This window comes from Rhinolophus ferrumequinum, chromosome 22 (genome assembly GCF_004115265.2).
Source record: "Rhinolophus ferrumequinum isolate MPI-CBG mRhiFer1 chromosome 22, mRhiFer1_v1.p, whole genome shotgun sequence".
Taxonomy (NCBI): Eukaryota; Metazoa; Chordata; class Mammalia; order Chiroptera; family Rhinolophidae; genus Rhinolophus; species Rhinolophus ferrumequinum.
Window position 1 is genome coordinate 46,095,179 of NC_046305.1, and position 18,239 is coordinate 46,113,417.

General features: G+C 43.0%; 1 protein-coding gene across 1 annotated transcript in view; it reads right to left on the reverse strand.

Moving 5' to 3' along the window:
- CASQ2 (calsequestrin 2) overlaps positions 1-18,239 on the reverse strand; it is a 57,512-nt gene that overhangs the window by 26,394 nt on the left and 12,879 nt on the right. The window contains exons 2-4 of the mRNA XM_033091950.1: positions 6,596-6,680; positions 3,801-3,901; positions 1,992-2,103 (exon numbers count right to left, since the gene is read on the reverse strand). Of these exons, the coding sequence (XP_032947841.1) occupies positions 1,992-2,103; positions 3,801-3,901; positions 6,596-6,680 (298 nt within the window). The remainder of the gene's footprint in view (positions 1-1,991; positions 2,104-3,800; positions 3,902-6,595; positions 6,681-18,239) is intronic.

Below are 18,239 nucleotides of genomic sequence, written 5' to 3' on the forward strand. Positions count from 1 at the left end.
GAAAACAAGTAAGTGTATTCAAGCCTTAGATGTGAGGCTGATGGTAATGGTACTGGTGGTAGTTATTCTACATAAATTCCGTATTTTTGAGAGTCAACGATTCATTCTTAACAACATGAACTTTTTCAGTTTCATGGAATTCCATATCCCTTCATCGCCAGAGGCATAAGCTTATGCGAGAATCCCAGGAGCGTGCAGAATTTTCTAATATTCAACAAAAATATTTCAAGAATAATGTTGGCTCAGGAGACACCAAGATGAGTAAGACAAAGACAGTGGTCAAAGGCTCACAGCCCAGGGAGAGTTCTGGATCCTCCAAGGACCACAGTGTAGTGTGATAATTGCTAGAATAGAGGTAAGCACAATTAGCACAGATGAGATAGGAACTAAAAACTGTACAAGAACACCTGTACGTACTGCGTTCATAAAACTCATTCTCACAAAATAACTGGGTTGTCACAAAATTTATCATATAACCTGATAGTTGGGGTAGAGGATTGAATGACGGAGAAGAAGATGGGTTGGAGATACGGAGAAAGAACAGAAGGAAGTGGGAGAGTATAGAAAGTGAAATGGCAGTCATAGTTAATCCATTTGTGCCTCTTTAAAGTAGCAGTGGGCTCCATCAGAACCCTCTCTTCCCTCTCCCCTGACCCCCTTTGTCCCTGATGAACCATTCTCCACCTCTGTAAACTCCCATCCTGACAGAAAGCATGGCCTAGACCTATGTCAGGAGAACTCCCTTCTCTCTGTGCCTTTTAAGATGAAGGGTGGAGCAAAGTTAATCCCAGGTTGGTGCTTCAAACCAGGGTTGAACCCTTAGCCTCATGCAAACAGCTGTTGTGTTCGGGAAACCTAGCCTAGACTTCTACTCTGATCTCATGAGAAGCACCCCAGAGGTGTCAGCATCTATATAGAAATGTGAAAATTGAAACAAAGTCACCTACAGAAGGACTGGGGCACAACTCCCTGGCTAGCCACCTTCCCCCAACACACTCTTAAGGAGGGTGAATAGAGGCTTTTATGTAGTAAAGGAGAAGACAGTTCAGTTGGGTCGTGGGAGCGAGAAAATTGGTGGGTTGTTGAGATGACTAAAGATGCCATTTGGCAGGTGGGATAGAAACACAGTTTCACAGATAATTCCAAAATATTTTGGAGATTCCAGAAATAGCCACAAGCAGCCCTTACTTGCACCTCCCCCATGTACTAATGCTACTAGATTTTCTTTCATAGTTACGGCCACTCCCTCCAACACTTTCTCTCTCTCCAAAGCTGAGACACCAGAAAAAGGCTTGACTCATGGGGCTCATGTGGCCAAAGCAGTTTAAGAAAAGGTACTCAGGTAGTTAGTCTTCCTGGTTCCTTCCCTTCCTGACTCTTCCTGACTCCCACTCATCACCCTCACACTCCTGTTATGGGTTGTGCTGATGCTATGATATGTTCCTGTACCCACCCAAAACCCAGCCACAAAGCTTTGAAAGGGAATATACCCAAGGGTGTGGTGTGCTATTGCAGGCAGCCTTGGTGGTCAGCAGGGCTTGGCCAGCAACTTTCCATATTGTGCTGCAGCTGCTAAGCCCAACCCTACCCAGATTTTCCTCTGATGCTGTCCAAGTGACTGAGAAGTTCTCCAACTGGTGGCCACACGAGCTGCCAACGCCAGGAAGACAGCCCAATATTTGTCCAGTTTTAGGGGAGAATCCAACTGGAGGTAGGCAGGTGGGAAAAGTGGAGGAAGGGCTTTTCTCTCTTCTGTAAAACACTCCTGTCTTCAAGGCCAGAGGACGTGGCCCAACCTTAGAGTTCTTTGAGCTCCTCTCCCTGTTTTGCATAATTTATGCACGTGTCCCTTAGCATGAGGTTTGAGGAAGATTCTCCTCTCTCCCCAGCACAGGTTTTCCCGATGACCTATCCTCTTTATGGATAAGCTGACATACCTTGTTGGGGATCTAGCCTTTACACCAACAGGCTGGGGTTGACAGACAACTTACATTCTGAGTCCTCACTCTTGAAAAAGCCAATGAGTTTGATCTGGTCCTCAATACGTTCAAAGGCCTGGACTTCCAGTTTGCTGTTGAGGATCTCCACTGGATCTTCAATTAGCTGAAATCACACACACACACACACACACACACACACACACACACACACACACAAAATAAGTTCAAATAAGAGAACTGTTCTTTCCCCAGACATCAGGCACATAGGCAGAGGGCTGTGGAGAGAAGTTGTGGACTTTGTGGTTTGTGCCTCAGCGTCCATCCCCCACCCCCACAAGGAGCACAGTCGTTTGAGGAACTGGTCTTAACTCAAGGAGTGAGTTAAGTGAAGGGTCTGGGGGCAATTCTATTTCTCTTGCCAGTTATTGATGCCCGAATGGCATGTGACTCCATTCTGGCCAGTGGGTCTCCGGGGAAGATTTGCTGGAAGCTTGGGGAAAGTTGTGCTTTCCTTTTTTTTCTTTTTTTTTGCACTTTATTTATTTAATTTATTTAAATATAAATTATTTAATATATATATATATTAATTTCAGGTGTACAAAAAATATATATATATGTATTTACAAGAAGTGGAATACAGCATTAGGAATAGAGACAGTGGAAATGCAATGGCTGTGCTTTCCTTTTAAAGAGAGCAATGGGAAGCTCCTTCCATCCACCCACCCGCTGTTGCATATGAACGAGGACATATGATGTGTTAGCTTCTGCTGCTGGCTAGCGGATAACCAACTTGAGAACAGTCCTCTTGAGGACAAAGCCAATACACTAAAAACAACATTACCCGTGATTTACAGAGAAGAATGCAGCAGGAGCCCTGATTTGATCAAGTCTAAAATCTGCCTTCACTCTGGTTTTCTATTTGTGTGGACCAATCACATTGCTTGTTGTTTAAGGTAGCTCGAGTCTGGCTTTTGTCACATGCTTCGAACAGCCTCGGCCTTGCTGATAGATCTGAGGCCGTGCCATGTTGGCCCAGGAGTTGCTCTGTTTCTGCCCTCAGCTTGTTTAAGGCTTGCAGTTCTGGGCCAAGCAGAGACCATGGGCACTTTTTCATTGGAGGAGACTTGCGACTCACTGTTGATTCTCTTTGTCTGGGTTTTTGAGGCTGTGGAGGAAAGGCAATAGGCCACTGTGGACTAGCTGGTAGATAAAGAATCATCCGTATGGATGTTCTTTTTCTATATAGGAATCTGCGTTCAAAGGCGGTTTGAGCTTAACTTCACAGCTGTTATTGAAAATGGGAGTTTATCTGTAGATAAACTATTTTTATAGTGTTTGTTCCACTCTTTGCTTGAACACGTGGATCTGAGGGTGGTATAACTCCATGGCTGAGAGGAAGGATGATATTGGGGGCTCATTAGCTCGGTCCCTTTTTATTCTGCTCTGAGTTACCCTTAGCGAAGGGTAACTCAGCTGATGTTACTCCTCTCCCCACTGATCTTCAGAAGATTATTCACTTCTCTTTCCCACGCTCCCCACCTCCTCTTCAGAAGCCCTGGAACAAAGCCGAGGGAATTTCAGGAGATGTTGGGGTATGATTGCTAAGAGAATTAACATGTTACTACTACACAGTCCCAATCTGTGACTCTCTGATCACTAATTAAACAGTGTCTAAGATGAGTGAAGGGCCAGCTTCCCAGTGGAAGTAAATAGCACTCCTTCAGTCTTTGTGAAGTCTGAGAAATCTGTCTTAGACCAAGTCACGTTATCCAGCTTCTGTGTTCTTACTTTGGGCTTTGAGTTTCCCCTGTACCTGAACCCCAAAATCTCCATGCAGAGCCACTCGGCATAAATGCTTACGTCCAAAAGAAACTCCACCAAGACGTCAGCTGCAAACTCGCCATCAAACTCAATTGTGCGATCACCCTTAAGAACGTACAGGCTTCCTTCTTCATCAAAACCTGGAAGAAACAAAGAGTTCCCAAGACAAGGTCATCCTGACGTAGGAAGAGCCACCCTGCTAGCCAACGTCTGGCTCAGGGTCTCTGGGTGATCAGTGGAACTAGCATTAACAGTAGGGTCAGTTCCCTGGAAACCAAAGCGTAAATTTAGATCAAAATAGTCAAGAACCAACAATTCCACCTGGATTTGAATGTAAACGAAAAACGTATTCCGCACACCTCCCCTGCTTTAATTTTCTAAAAATACTGCTGACCCCATTCTCCTTATGAAAAAGTGTTAATGCCCACTGCCCACCTGACTCCCTGGGCTGCCATTCAAGTCCCTGCACAACCTCATGCCAACCCTGTGCTTTACATCCTCCCTTGGGTAGACCTGTGCTCCTTTGAAAACTGCTCTCTAAACCCCTGTAGCTCCCGTTGCTTCTTGCCCACGAGCTGATGCAAAGGGTGCGTAAAAGAAAAGTCACAGAGCATGATTCTTACACGCATGTTCACCTCGTTCCTCAAGCCTAGAGGGACCTCCACCTTCCTCTTCCATCTTGGTCAGCAACTTCAAGTCTCAGCTTAGGACTCATTTTCCCCAGGAAGGCCACTCCGGTGTTTCCTGCAACTGTTGATCTTCTCTGCGCTCCATGTACAGGTCCTCAGAATAACATTAGGCTCTCTAAGGTATCTTGGTATCTTGGTGTCTCAGGGCATCACATAGAGCCTGGACCCATGGGGCACCCAATAAATGTTTGTGGCCAGAACGAATAGCTTGCTTTTCTAGAGTAGCTGAATTCTGCACATCCTCTTTTTCCAGTTAGCTGAGAATGCTACAAGGTCTGCATCTTCTTTTCTACCCTGCATCGCTCTTGGTGTAATGCTGTGTATTTTAATAAATGCTTGCTGAAAGACTGCATTCCCTCCCAGGAAAGCTAAACAGCTGAGGCTGGCATGTAGTCCAACTACATGGCATCCTTAATTCCTTAGATTAATTGTTTCCAAACTCTCTATTAGCTGGAGAATGCTTTCTCCAGATGAACTCCTCTGCAGAATCTCTACGGAAAAGGAGGCTGGCCCACTGCCGGCTGTGTCCCAGGGTACATCTGAAGAGCCCTGCCACACTACAGAGCACTATTCTTAAATCTAAAGGAGCAATGTACCATGTATCCTTGAAGCCGAAAAGGACCGAATACAGGGGTCCCAGAGTTGAACATCAGCCAGTATCCTGCTCTGAGTGAAACCACTTAGGAGGCTGTCGACACAGCCTGATGGAGACCAAACTCAGGCAAATGGAAGAGAGGATGGAGATGAAGCAGCGGGATCACACAACACAACTGTCCTGTAAACTCCAAGGATCAAATCATCGGAAAGAACCTGCCCCAGTTCCTCCAGGCTGAGCTTGGAGAAAGGCTCATTTAGGCTTTTCAAACCCCATCACATCTTCCACTGGGAGAATATCCACTGGTCCATTCTTACGATCACTTGCCCAGCTTGTCTTCCCTAAATTTTTAGATCGCTGGAACACTAGTGTTTTTCTCTAACTAAATTTACTGGAAATTCAACTTCTCATTAGAACATGGGAAGGGAGAAGACTATGGAATCAATAGGTGCTGGGGGAGGAGAAAGAACTCATTAAATTGCTTTTGACTAAGGAAAGAGTTTAATATACTTTGCTTCCCTGCTCAAGGGGAAAAAAGTATTCCTTAATTCGTCTCTAGGAAAAGAGGTACCCCAGACATTCTTAATAATCCATTATCATTTTATAGTCCTGAGTTCTTCTTTATGTCTAACAAATACTGTCTCCTACAATTTAAATCTTAAAAAAGGCAGTGCACGTTTTTTTAAAAAATAAAATAGAAAACAGTCATTTGTAATTCTCAAAGATAATGAACTTTCATGTACCTAAACCTATTTATTGAACCACCACTATTTTCTTTTCCCCTGTGCTTACTATTCCAAATCCAATTAACCTTTCTTCAAAGGTCCTATTTTATAACCTCCCGTGATTTTTTTTTAATAGTCATTCTTCACTGGCCATGCAGAAAGAATGAAATGGTCAGTGTATGTGTGGGGGTGTTTGAAAACCAGAGAAGTTACCTGTTTTCTCTCTCTTTGGCATTAGAAGTGTAAGAATCTTAAAGCACATTTACACTTAAACATGACATGTTGACAAGAGAGATTACAACTCCCTCTGTGCAGTCACCTTAGCATACCTCATCTGAAACCTCCCTCTCATCCTTGGTGACAATGTCCAGCTTGGATTTAGTCTTAAATTTAGCAAGCACTGGGACCACAGAGTCACTACCATGAATGCTATATTTGTTGGCTGAGATAAGGAAATAATAGGTGATAGAAGGAGAGATTTGATCTCCCTCAGAGATCACCATGACGGTGAAATAGAGAAGCTGGCTTTTTAACCCCAGGATCTGACAATAAAGGTTTGTCTCTCTAGTGTCAATTTTTCCAGGAGGAAACACTCTTCCAGGCACTGATACAAAGATATATTAAATGATTACTGTAAAACTTTTCAATTCAGGCCATGATTTATTTATATGAAACTCTTCTTCAATCCAAGATGAAGGTATGCAGGATCATAATAATGAAAATAAATATAAGATCCAGCTATCAAGCAAGAATAAATGAAACTATACCTTTTTTTGCAAGACACTTCTGCTTCTTCCTGATAGATCCGAAAAAAATCATACTCACCCAGTTTCTTGGCAAGCTTGGCTTCTTTCTTGGCATCCACCATCACAAAACCTATGTCTTTATGTTCCAGGACCTGGGCCACAAGCTGAAAGGAAAGGCGAGTGGAAGAATATTATCACAAGACAATATTATGAGATATCGACAGGAGGGTTTTCCTCCTTATGTTCTGTTATTCTGTGACCAACTCAAGCAGCAGTGAAGGGATTTTATGCTTATCCCTTCAGAAGAAGGATGATTCGGCAGAATGCTGAGAACCAAAAAGAGAAAAGGTGAGGACCAGACCAAAGGTACAAGATTTGGAAGAATATATCCACTACCACACACCTTTCTCTGCCCACAATTTGAATTGGGAGAGAGGAGGCAAAGGTACTCAGGTGCAAAGGAAGCAAAGAGTACTCAGGTGCTCATGGATACCTGACAAAGTGCCCTGAGTCCCTCCCCAGCCACCATTCTAACAGATGTGTAGTGGTATCTCATTATGGTTTTAATTTGCATTTTTCTAATGGCTAATGATGTTGAATATTTTTTCATGTAATTATTAATCATTGTATGTTCTCTTCCATGAACTGCCTCTTCATATCTTTTGCATATTTCCTAAACAGATTTTTTTTTGGGGGGGGGATTTTTGTTTTTGAAACTTGATTTTTAAAAAATTTTTATATTAAAGTTTTAATGTACAATTAGAAGGTTTATGATACAAATTCCCCCACTACTTTTTCATTAGTTTTTTCTTTATATTATACTTACTTTTTAAACATTTTTATTAAAATATAGTAATCATACAATATTATATTAGTTTCAGATGTACACCATAGTTATTCAAACTTTGTATACCTAAAGACGTAATCACCATGATAAGTCCAGCAACCCTCTAACACCATACCATGTTACCACCATATTATTGACTATATTCCCTATGCTGTACATTACATCCCATGACTTATTTGTTTTATACCTGGAAATTTGGACCTCTTAGTCCCCTTTATCTCGCCCCTCCTTTTTAATTTTTCAATTACAGTTGACATTCAATATTATTTTGTATCAAGTTCAGGTGTACAGCATAGTGGTTAAACATTTATATAATTTAAGAAGTGATTCCCCCTGACTAGTCTAGTACCCACCTGGCACTATACATAGTTATTACCATATTATTGACTATATTCCTTCTGCTTTACTTTACATCCCCACGACTATTTTGTAACTACCATTCTGTAATTCCTAATCACTTCACCTTTTTCACCCCCCTCCCACTTATCACCCCAACAAATCCAGTACCCATGTGACACCATACAGAGCTGTTACAATATTACTGACTATATTCTTTATGCTATACCCTACATCCCCATGATCACTGTGTAACAACCAATTTGTACTTCTTAATCCCTTCCCCTTTTTCACTCACTCCCAAACCCCCCCCCCCATCTGGCAACCATCAATATGTTCTCTGTATCTAGGAGTTTGTTTCTGTTTTGTTTGTTTTTTTCTTTAGATTCCACATATAAGCAAAACCACATTGCATCTGTCTTTCTGTTACACTCCACTCAGCACTGATTCGATCCTCTGCTTTATCTAGTCTGTTGTTGATTCCTTCAAGTGTATTCTTCATTTCAGTTATTGTGTTCTTCACTTCTGACTGGTTCTTTTTTTATGGTTTCTATTATTTTGTTGTTGTTATTGTTGTTGTTTGTTTTTTATGCTTGCTACCTCTTTGTTGAAGTTCTCATTAAGTTCCTTGAGCATACTTATAATCATTGTTTTCAACTCCATCTCTAGTGGGTTGCTTGCCTCCATTTCAATTAGTTTTTTTTTTTCTGGAGTTTTCTCTTGTTCATTCATTTGGGACGTATTTCTTTATTTCCTCATTTTCATTGCCTCTTTGTTTGTTTCTATGTATGAGGTAGATCTGTTATATCCTCCAGTCTTGGCCGGGTGGCCTTATGTAGTAGGTGCCCTGTGGGGTCCAGTGGCACAATCTCCCTAGTCACCTGCTCCGGGTGCTCCAGGAGTGTCCCTTGTGTGGGTTGTGTGTGGGTTGTGTGTGCCCAAAGTTATAGTTGAACTTTGGTTGCTATTGGCTTGTCAGTGGGGGGATTGACTGTCAGGTTGATTGGCTGTGGCATTTGGCCACATCCACAGCTTACAGGCTGCTGTGCAGGGTGCTTATTCCACTGAGTGGGATTCACTCCAGTGGGCTGTGGTGCCTGCTGAGACTGCCCTTTGAGTTTGCATCTTGTCAGGCTAACTGGGTAATGGTCTGTTGTGCTCTGAGCCAACCTCCAAGTATGTTGGTTCTGGGGCCTCTTGCCAGGGGCTCCAGTGCAGGCCTAGGTCATCCACTGCCTGTGAATGGCCAGGGACTATCAGATAGGAGCTACAAAGTGTTCCACAGTTGTTTTCTGCCTGTGCTAACCCTGGAGACACATGGGAGAAGCCATGCTGTGAACCGAGGATGTGTGCCACCACACGGCCTGGGGTAGCTCCATAAAATGCCAGGACACTCTGAGGCCTACTGCTACTGCCAACTCCCTTAAGTTTCAGCTGCTGATAAAGGCTCTTACAGTAAGCAAGTTGAGTGAGGTGGGGTCTCAGGGAGTGGGAAGAGTTGTGGTCAACATGTTAATGTAGACTCTGGTTTGGTGCCATTGCTGAACCTGGAGCTGCTCAGCAAATGTCTCAGAGCACACTGAGGTCAGTGGCTACCCAGCTGGGGCCATGGACTCTGGTAGATTTCCAAGAAAGAGTGCAATATGGGTGGGGCTGCCTGTTCATGGAGAAGTGCCTCTGATGTTGGGTGAGGTCCTAGTGAGTCAGCAGGGTGGAGGAAGCAGAGCTCACCAGACCAATCAGCTTCAGATTTGGTCTGTGGGGGAGGGCTTAACACAGGAAAGATGGTGCTGCCTGCCTGCTACATGGGAGAAGGACCCCACACAGGGAAAATGGTCCTCCAGCCATCGCTATGAAGCCACACACCTCAGTCTGCCCCTGTATGTCTCTGACAACCCCTGAGTTACTGTTCTTCTGCTGGAGCCCAAGGTGACTATCTGGGAGTGAGAGAGTCTGTGCTTGGGCTATTCTGGATTTCTGGATTTCCTGAAGCCTTCTGTTCCACCCAGATGGTCACTGTTTTTCATAGCCAGATGTTGTGGGGTCTCTTCTTCCTGGTTCTAGTACTCTGGGCTGGGGAGACGGGTTTTCAGCTGTGGTTTCTTGCTCCTTAGGGGTGAACTCTGCAGCCAAGATATTCCTCCTAGTTCTCAACCACCACATGGAGGTTTGGTGCTAGCCTGTTTCGCATCTCTGCCTCTCCTACCAGTCTTGAAGTGGCTTCTTCTTTATATCCTTAGTTATAAAACTCCTGTTCAGCTAGACTTTAGATGATTCTCCAGGTTGACTGTTCTATAATTTAGTTGTAATTTTAATGTGTTCACAGAAGGAAGTAGGCACAGTGTTTATCTACTCCACCATGTTGGATCTCTTTCCTAAGTGGATTATTTTCTGATTGTTGATTTTTGAGAGTTCTTTAATATTAGCCTTTTGTTGAATATGTGGTTTATAATTTTTTTCCACTCTGTAGCTCATTTTTTCATACTCTTAATAGGGTCTTTGGAAGAACAAAATATTTTAATTTTGATGAAATCCAGTTTGTCAGGTTTTTTTTTTTTTTTTTATGAATTGTGCTTCTGTTGTTAAGTCTAAGAATTCTTCCCCTAGCCCTAGATCCTGAAATCTTCTATTTTTTTCCTAAAATTTTATAGTTTTACTTTTATATTTAAGTCCTTGATCCATTTTGAGTTAAATTTTGTGTAAGGTGTGAGATTTATGTTGAGGGTTTTGATTTGTGTTTTGTTTTGCCAGTGGATGTCCAAGTGTTCCAGCACCATTTGTTGAAAAGGCCATCTCTCCTCCATTGAATTGCTTTTTCATCTTTGTCAAAGATCAGTTTACATAATTACGTGGGTCTATGCTGCTTTCTCCATTCTCTTCTGCCAAAAACACATACTCTTGTTTACAGTGGCCATATAGTAAGTCTTGGAAGTGGGTTGACTACCTCTTCCCACTTTATTATTCTTTTTCAAAATTGCTTTAGCTAGTATAGTTCCCTTTGCATTTCTATATAAACATTAGAATAATCTTGTCTGTATTTACAAAAAGAAAATCTTACTAAGATTTCGACAGGAATGGCATTGAATCTTTAAATCTATCAACTTGGGGAGAATGGACATATTTATTATACTATGCTAAGTCTTCCAGTTCATGAACATGGTATGTCTCTCCATTCATTTAGTTTCTTGGATTTCTTTCATTAGCACTGTGTAGTTTTTAGCACATAAGTGGTACGCCTTTTTATTTCCTTGTGTTTCCTACTGCACTGGCAAGAACTTCCAGCACTATGTTGAATAAGAGTGGTGAGAGTGAAGATCTATGCCTTGTTTTTGGTCTTAGTGATTTGTTCATTTTCCCTTTCAGTTCTATCAGGTTTTGTTCCACATATTTTGCATGTTTGTTCTTTGGAACATATACCTTTAGGATATCTTGTTTTCTTGGTGAATCGACACTGCATCTATTTGGCTCCATAACTTGTGCTATAAATCCCTCTACTTTCCCTTACATGGTTGCTTCTCTCATTTCTCTCTTTATTTGTATCTTCCTTCCTTTTCCCCAGCCTCTGTGGCTTCTCCCTTAGATTTCCTCTCGTGTTATAACTTCTCGGAGGGCTTTCTTTGGCTATTCATTCTTCCCTCCCTGACCACCTCACATGATCCCGTTCTCATTCTTTCTGCCTGGCTCCTAACACTTCTGTTCCACAAAGGCTAAGGATATAAGGCAGAAGCACAGAAAGCTGCTCTGTGGAGTGCCCCTGGTGACTACAGGTGGAGGGCCAGGTAACAAAGGCTACCCCTCACCACTCATGCAACTTTCTCTCCTCTCTTGGAGTTTGACTGGGAATAGGTGAAGCGTAGGATGAAAGACATCATCATCAGAATTTATGTTATGACTCATCTTGAGCCTCCCTGCAATGTTTAAACAGGCCAGTCTTTCTGCAAAGTCATTTGGCTTTGGTCTATTGCATTCAACTTATGAGACAAGGTCATTTTTGAGTGAGTTTTTCTGGTTTTCAGTTTAAGCCATTCTGTTCTATTTAGTGCTGTCCAAACTTTAACTTAAATGTATTTAAGTTAATGTATTTAAGTCTGTCATTCAAAATTATAATGATAAGAGCTAATGGCTTTATGATAGTAGTAAGTTTTCCCACTGCTAGAGAATGGGCCTCTGGCAGTGGTTGCTAAACTTCAGTTTGCACAAAAATCACCTGGGGTGCTGGTTAAAACGGGGTTTCCTCAGCCTCAGCACCAGAAAGTAGAGAATAGAGCTGGGGTGGGACTCAGGAACCTACATTTTCATAAACCACACTACCACACCCCATGATTCTGACACAGCAGACCTCATACCACACTCTGGAGAACACTGCTATAAATTGTTGTCAGCTCATCCAAAAGTGATATGACATGAAGTTTTCCACCTGTACCCATGGGATCATACTTGGCCCTATTGGCCCCTCCACCTTCGGCATAAGAGAGAAATATTAATATTACTAAGAATATGAGAAACTAACTATGAAAAATAAATACAGAATTTAACTCTGACCTCTCCTAGGTATATGCCACCAGGTTTTGTTGGTTTTTAGGTAGAGGCAAATGTGTGCCTGTCCTAGGCATGTAAAGCCTGGTCTTCTAGTTACCTGGTTGACATTTATATGTGACTTTTGAAGATATATGGAGGGAAGAGACAAACAAATTCAGTTCTGTTTTCCTGGTTTCCTGTTTAACGAAGCCTAGCCAATCACTGTCCTAGGCATGGATGGATAGAGAGAAGCGACAGGCACAGATGGGCCAAGAACCCATGCTAGCTGAGACCTGCCCACCTCTTCCTTGGCACACTTACGCACAATCCCTGCAGTGCCCCGTCACTCTTGCCTCCCACCATGATTAGGACCAAAGCCTGCCCACTTGAGTTCTGTCATCACTTCCATCAGCCCCAGCAAACACCCTTCATGGGCCTAAGCCAAGGATGTCCAGGGCTGGCTGCAACCCAAGAGAGAACAGTAAGACCAGCGTGGGGCGGGGGTGGAGGGAGGGCGGAGAATGGCTATGATGAAAGCCAGGGACCTTCTGGGCTGACTTATGACATGACCAGTTCCCTCCAGGACTAGGACCCCTGCAGAGCTGATGCAGCAGGCATTGTCTCCTATCACACGTGGCTTGATCTCACCTCCACCTTTGCGCTGGCCCTAAATCTTCAGCTTATATGTTCCTTTCTCCACTCTACTGCAACCAAGTATCACTTCTCCCTCAGCTTGCTGCCGGCCTTGGCCACCCTTGGCTGCAAAGCCCAGCTCCAGGCTCATATTTCACTCCAGCCTCCTTTCTGTGACTTCCAATAGCCCATCACAAAAACACAGCACCCTGACACTTAATTCTCAACTGCGACAGTTGTGTCTAAGTCTCTTTAGTAGTGACGCTTTCTTCTCTAAGGAGAAGGACCCCATTTTGTGCTTTTCTTTTGTATCTCATATAGTTCCTTAGAGACACTCAGCATACTTTGCATGAGAGGATGGGCTAGCCTCTGCATGAGAGGAAGTACTTCTCAAACTCAAGGGACATTTGAACCTAAGAGAAAGAGGCAATTTTCACCCATGACAGTGATTAGGAGCTACAGATATGAGGAGAAAAGCTAGAGTCATTCACTATGTCTCCTAAATTCTAGAATACTGGAATACTCTTTTCAAATCTGACTGCAATTTTCTCAGGTCAGCTTATAATCTTTCCTCTGTTGGTTTTGTTTATTTGGTTGGTTGGTTGGTTCGTTACTTCTCAGATGGTCTCACCTATTGTCCACTCTAGAGAAAGGGGTTGTCTCTTACTGGTTGATATATGTAGCCACGGACATTAGTACTCATTCTTTCCAGAAACATTAGGATTTGCTTTGACCATTGCTAGTTCTTTTGAGTAGAAAAATAGCTGTATCAAAAAGTTCTATGAGATATGCATAATTCAATAGCAAGGAGGTGGACATTCGTACTATACCGTTACTCTCGCTTTTTCAGTATTCCATCATGTAGGTATGTATTGTGCCCTGTTACCTCTTCAATGATGGGATCGAAGTAGCTCCCATCTTTAAATGAATAAATGACCAGGGATAGTATAGCCCAGTGGTTAAGAGCACAGGGTTTGGAATCAGAGCCCTGGATTCCTGGCTTGGTCCCAAGTGCTATGACTCCACAGTAAAATATGGACAATAACAATATCTATTTCACAAGGCTGCTTTGAAGATTAAGTGAGATAAAGTGTGTAAAGTGCTTGACTCAGTTCTTGGCATGCAGTAAGTGCTTAATAAATGTTAGATTTCCTTCTTAATATTATGAGAGCTGGATAGGGTTCTAGACCTTGTGCCAATTCAAAAAATACCAAAGCCTGATACATTGGAATGAAAAGAGAACAGTAACTATTAACTGAGGACCTACTGTGATCAAGGTCTGTGCTAAACAAAATTGTATAAGACACATTTCTGTATCAAGGACCTTGTCGTTTCATTGGGGAGGACAAAAATGAAAAATTAGGTAGGTGCTAAAGGAGTAGAGAATAAAAGCTATGAAGACTTGCGGGGGTCGGGGGAGAGAGAGAGTGCGTGCAGGGAAAGTAAATCATGCAGGTCCCAGTGGGCGTGATGTGTACTGTGGATTTAATTCCCATGCACTCAGGATGAAATCTAAAATCCCTAATATGGCCAACAAGGCCCTGCACAGTTTGGCCCGCCTGCCTCTCCCGCCTCATTTGGGGCCATTCCGCCTCTTAATACACTTTTCTTCAGCTCTTGAAACCTTGTCAGCTGAGTCCCCAGGCCCTAAGCCAGGCATGAGCTGCAGCTGCCTGCAGGGGGCGCCTTGTTCTAATTCACACACAAAGGCATTAAACGTGGAAATGTGTGCCCTTCCCTCTTGCTACAAGACCCTTCCCTCCATTCTTCACCAACTCCTACTATCCTTGAAGTCTACACATAAATGTCAACTCAAAAGACGTTGCCTGACTCCCAGTCTGAACTGGGTGCCCTCTTGACACGTGTCCATATTGACCTGTGCTTTTCCTTCGCAACTCTTTCTCAGTTTGTAAGTACACATTAGCTTACGATCATTGGTCTATCAACTATCCACCTCCCTCTCTCTTTTCTCCCCATCCTCTCTGGCACCTAGTATAGAACCTCAGCAGCGTAGATCTCAAAAAAAAAAATGGTTCCTTGCCTTCTGTATGATCTCACTTATGTGTGGAATCTAAAAAACAAAACAAAACAAAACTGAATTCATAACTGCAGAGAATAGATTGGTGGTGGCCAGAAGCAGGGGTTGAGGGTGGGGGAAATGGGTGAAGGGGGTCAAAACATACAAAAACTTACAGTTATAAGATAAATAAGTCCTGGGGATATAATGTACAGCATGGTGACTATAGTAACAATACTATACTATATATTTGAAAGTTTCTAAAAGAGTGAATCTAAAAAAGTTTGTGTAACAAGAAGAAAATTTTTTAGTAACGACGAAGTCTGACAATTAATTTTGTGAACTTGTTGCAACAGTGTTGCTAACCTTTTTTGATATAAGAAGGATTATTTATTATGAATTTTTACCAACTGGAGAGTTAACCAAGTTTACTATTTGGAAGTGAGGAAAAGACTGCATGAAAAAATTAGACGACCTGAACTTTTCGCCAACAATTCATGGCTCCTGCATCACGACAACGCACCAGCTCACACGGCACTATCTGTGAGGGAGTTTTTAGCCTATAAACAAATAACTGTACTGGAACACCCTCCCTGCTCACCTGATCTGACCCCCAATGACTTCTTTCTTTACCCGAAGATAAAGGAAATATATTGAAAGGAAGACATTTGGATGACTTTCAGGACATCAAGGGTAATATGATGACAGCTCTGATGGCCATTCCAGAAAATGAGTTCCAAAATTGCTCTGAAGGGTGCACTAGGCGCTGGCGTCAGTGCATAGCTTCCCAAGGGGAGTTCTTGGAAGGTGACCGTAGTGATATTCAGCAATAAGGTATGTAGCAGTTTTTCCAGGATGAGTTTGCAAACTTACTTGTCCGACCTTCGTATGTGTGGTGGAAGATGTTAAACTATACTTATTGTGGTGATCATTTCCTATATATAATCATTATATTGTACACCTACAATGAACACAATGTTATATGTTAATTATATCTCAATGAAAAATTTGTTTCATTGACTATTTTCATAAAATGAAAATAACAAGAAAATATTAAAGGCATCGGTTACATTGATTAATGGAGATGTTGTATTTCTAAATTCATCTGTAAAATGAAAAAGTGATAAACACTGCTATATTTTTCTCCTATCACTTAAATCCTAAATCATAGGGTGAACATTCAATTCCTTAGTTTCAAGAAAATCTGCTTTTACAGATTTGAATGTCATCCTGAAAAGTATAATTGTTACTTTCTTTGTGTTTGTACACTGAATGTATTACTATTTCATATCCACGTTGCAGGTGAAATAGTCTTTAAATTGTCACTTTTAAGGGGCTATGTTCCTGTGGTAGATATCGCCTTTAAAATGTGATGTGCAAATTTTTAAATTAAGTAGCTTCCTATGGAAATTGAGATGTCTGGCTTTCCTTGAGAAATCAGAAAAACTGGGGCCACATCGCTATCTTGCAGCAAAATATTAATTAGTTAATAATAAAAAGAAATTTGAAAATTAGTTTCTTAAATAAATGGATGAATGAAAGAGGAGACTGCCTGGAGGAGAGGAGGCCAGCTAGACCCCGAAGGAGGAGGCGTGTGTGGGTAGGCAGAGGTGAGCAGCAGAGCATCCCAGGAGGAAGAAATGGCATAAGCAAAGCTTTGGAACGCTTGCTTGCAGACTGTGTAGGAGGACAGCCTGAATTACTTGAGCAGAGGGCTTCTTTGGGGATACTTGAAAGGAGTAGTGTGTTAAAGGCATATGAAGAAATGAGTGTGAAAGACTTTGAGTATTAGGACTAGCGGTTCTTATTTGGAAGAGATCTTTGAATAAAAGAGCAATATGACTAATTTGAGTTTGGGGAGGGTGATCTTAGGGCATAGACAGAAAGGAGAGTGGAAAGGAGAGGTGACCAGGTAGGAGGTTGATGCCATAGTCTGAGTGGGAGATGACTGATCTCAGACCAAGAGAGTGGATGGAGAAGATGTAACTTGTGAGGCGATGTGACAAGTGGAGACCTGGTAACCCTCCTGTGGCTTTGGAGAGAAAAGGGAGGGAGGCCAAAGGAGAGGAGGAGGCAAGATGATTCCAGGGTCTCCAGCCAGGGAACCGAGTGAAGGACAAAACAGTGATGTCAGAAGGGCATGCCAGAACTAGGGCAATGTTCTCAGCCTGGATTTTGATGCAATGAGTTCATGGCAACGGAAGTCCAGCCAAGATCTGGAGCTGCCAACCTCGAGCTCAGGGAAGAGGTCCTGAGTGGAACTGTGCTGGTGAAAGGTGAAGGCGTGAAGGTGGGAGACATCTTCAGGGAGGAGAGAGCATGAGAAAACCGCAGTGTCAGGACTGGCTGTCTCATCTCATAGGAGGCAAGAGCAGGAAGAGGAGCCTGCCCTGGAAGCAGAGGGGATTGTGGGAGAAGCAGGAAACATAGTGACTCCAACATCGCAGGAGGAGGGAAGCTCAGGGAGTGGGTGGTCGGATCAAATGTTTGAGAGCATCGCAGGGTGGGACCCCCATGAAGTCTCTCCTTTCAGGACCGGTAAGTCGCCGGTGACCTTTAAGAGAGGAGCTGGGACAGAAGCCAGACCACTGGGAGTTAAGCAGTTGAGTGGGTGGGAAGGACATGTTAGAGCAGGTGTGGATCACTTGTTCAAGAAGTTTGCCCATGAAAGGAGGGGGGAACTAATAAAGAAGCACCAAGGGACACGTTCCCTGGGCTGTGTGACTGCTCCCTGGGCTTCAGAGGACAGTACCTGCAATATGCCAGGGGCCTCTACGTCTACATAGGTCCCTTCAAGCCCATCCCTTTGTAGGACTTCTCAGCTCCAATCCAGGGACAGAAAGGAAGAAAGTGGCATTTGGACCCCTTCTTAAGAACAGTCTTCATGGAGGAGGATAAAGATTCATTTGCTTCATGGTCAGAGCGAAGGTGGAGAAGGTAGAGAAAAGGGAGTGGTTACTTATTGAAAGGAGCTAAGTGGAGGTTACCTTCTGCAGGATCAAGAATCTGAAAAAAAAAAAAAAATCCGAGGACTGAGGAACTGGGGGAAAACGTCACGTCTTTGTTCAAAATGAATGTCCCTCTGGCCAGCCATTAAAAATACCCTGGCTGCAACCCTGCTCTTTCCATGGAAGCCAAGAGCCCAACGGCTGTTCTCACCACTGTCCCTGATACCATCTGGCGACATGTCAAGCAATTCAACAACTGTGTGTCCTCCCCTGAAACTGGGAGAGCTGACGCTTATCTCCGGTAATCTCCTGTCACTTTCCACTGCCCTCAAATGAGGCCTGGGCTATGTATAGCTGGGGGTTGGCACGTGATCTGTCCAGGCAGGAGGCAGGCGAGGCAATGGAACAGCTATTTTATGAGATT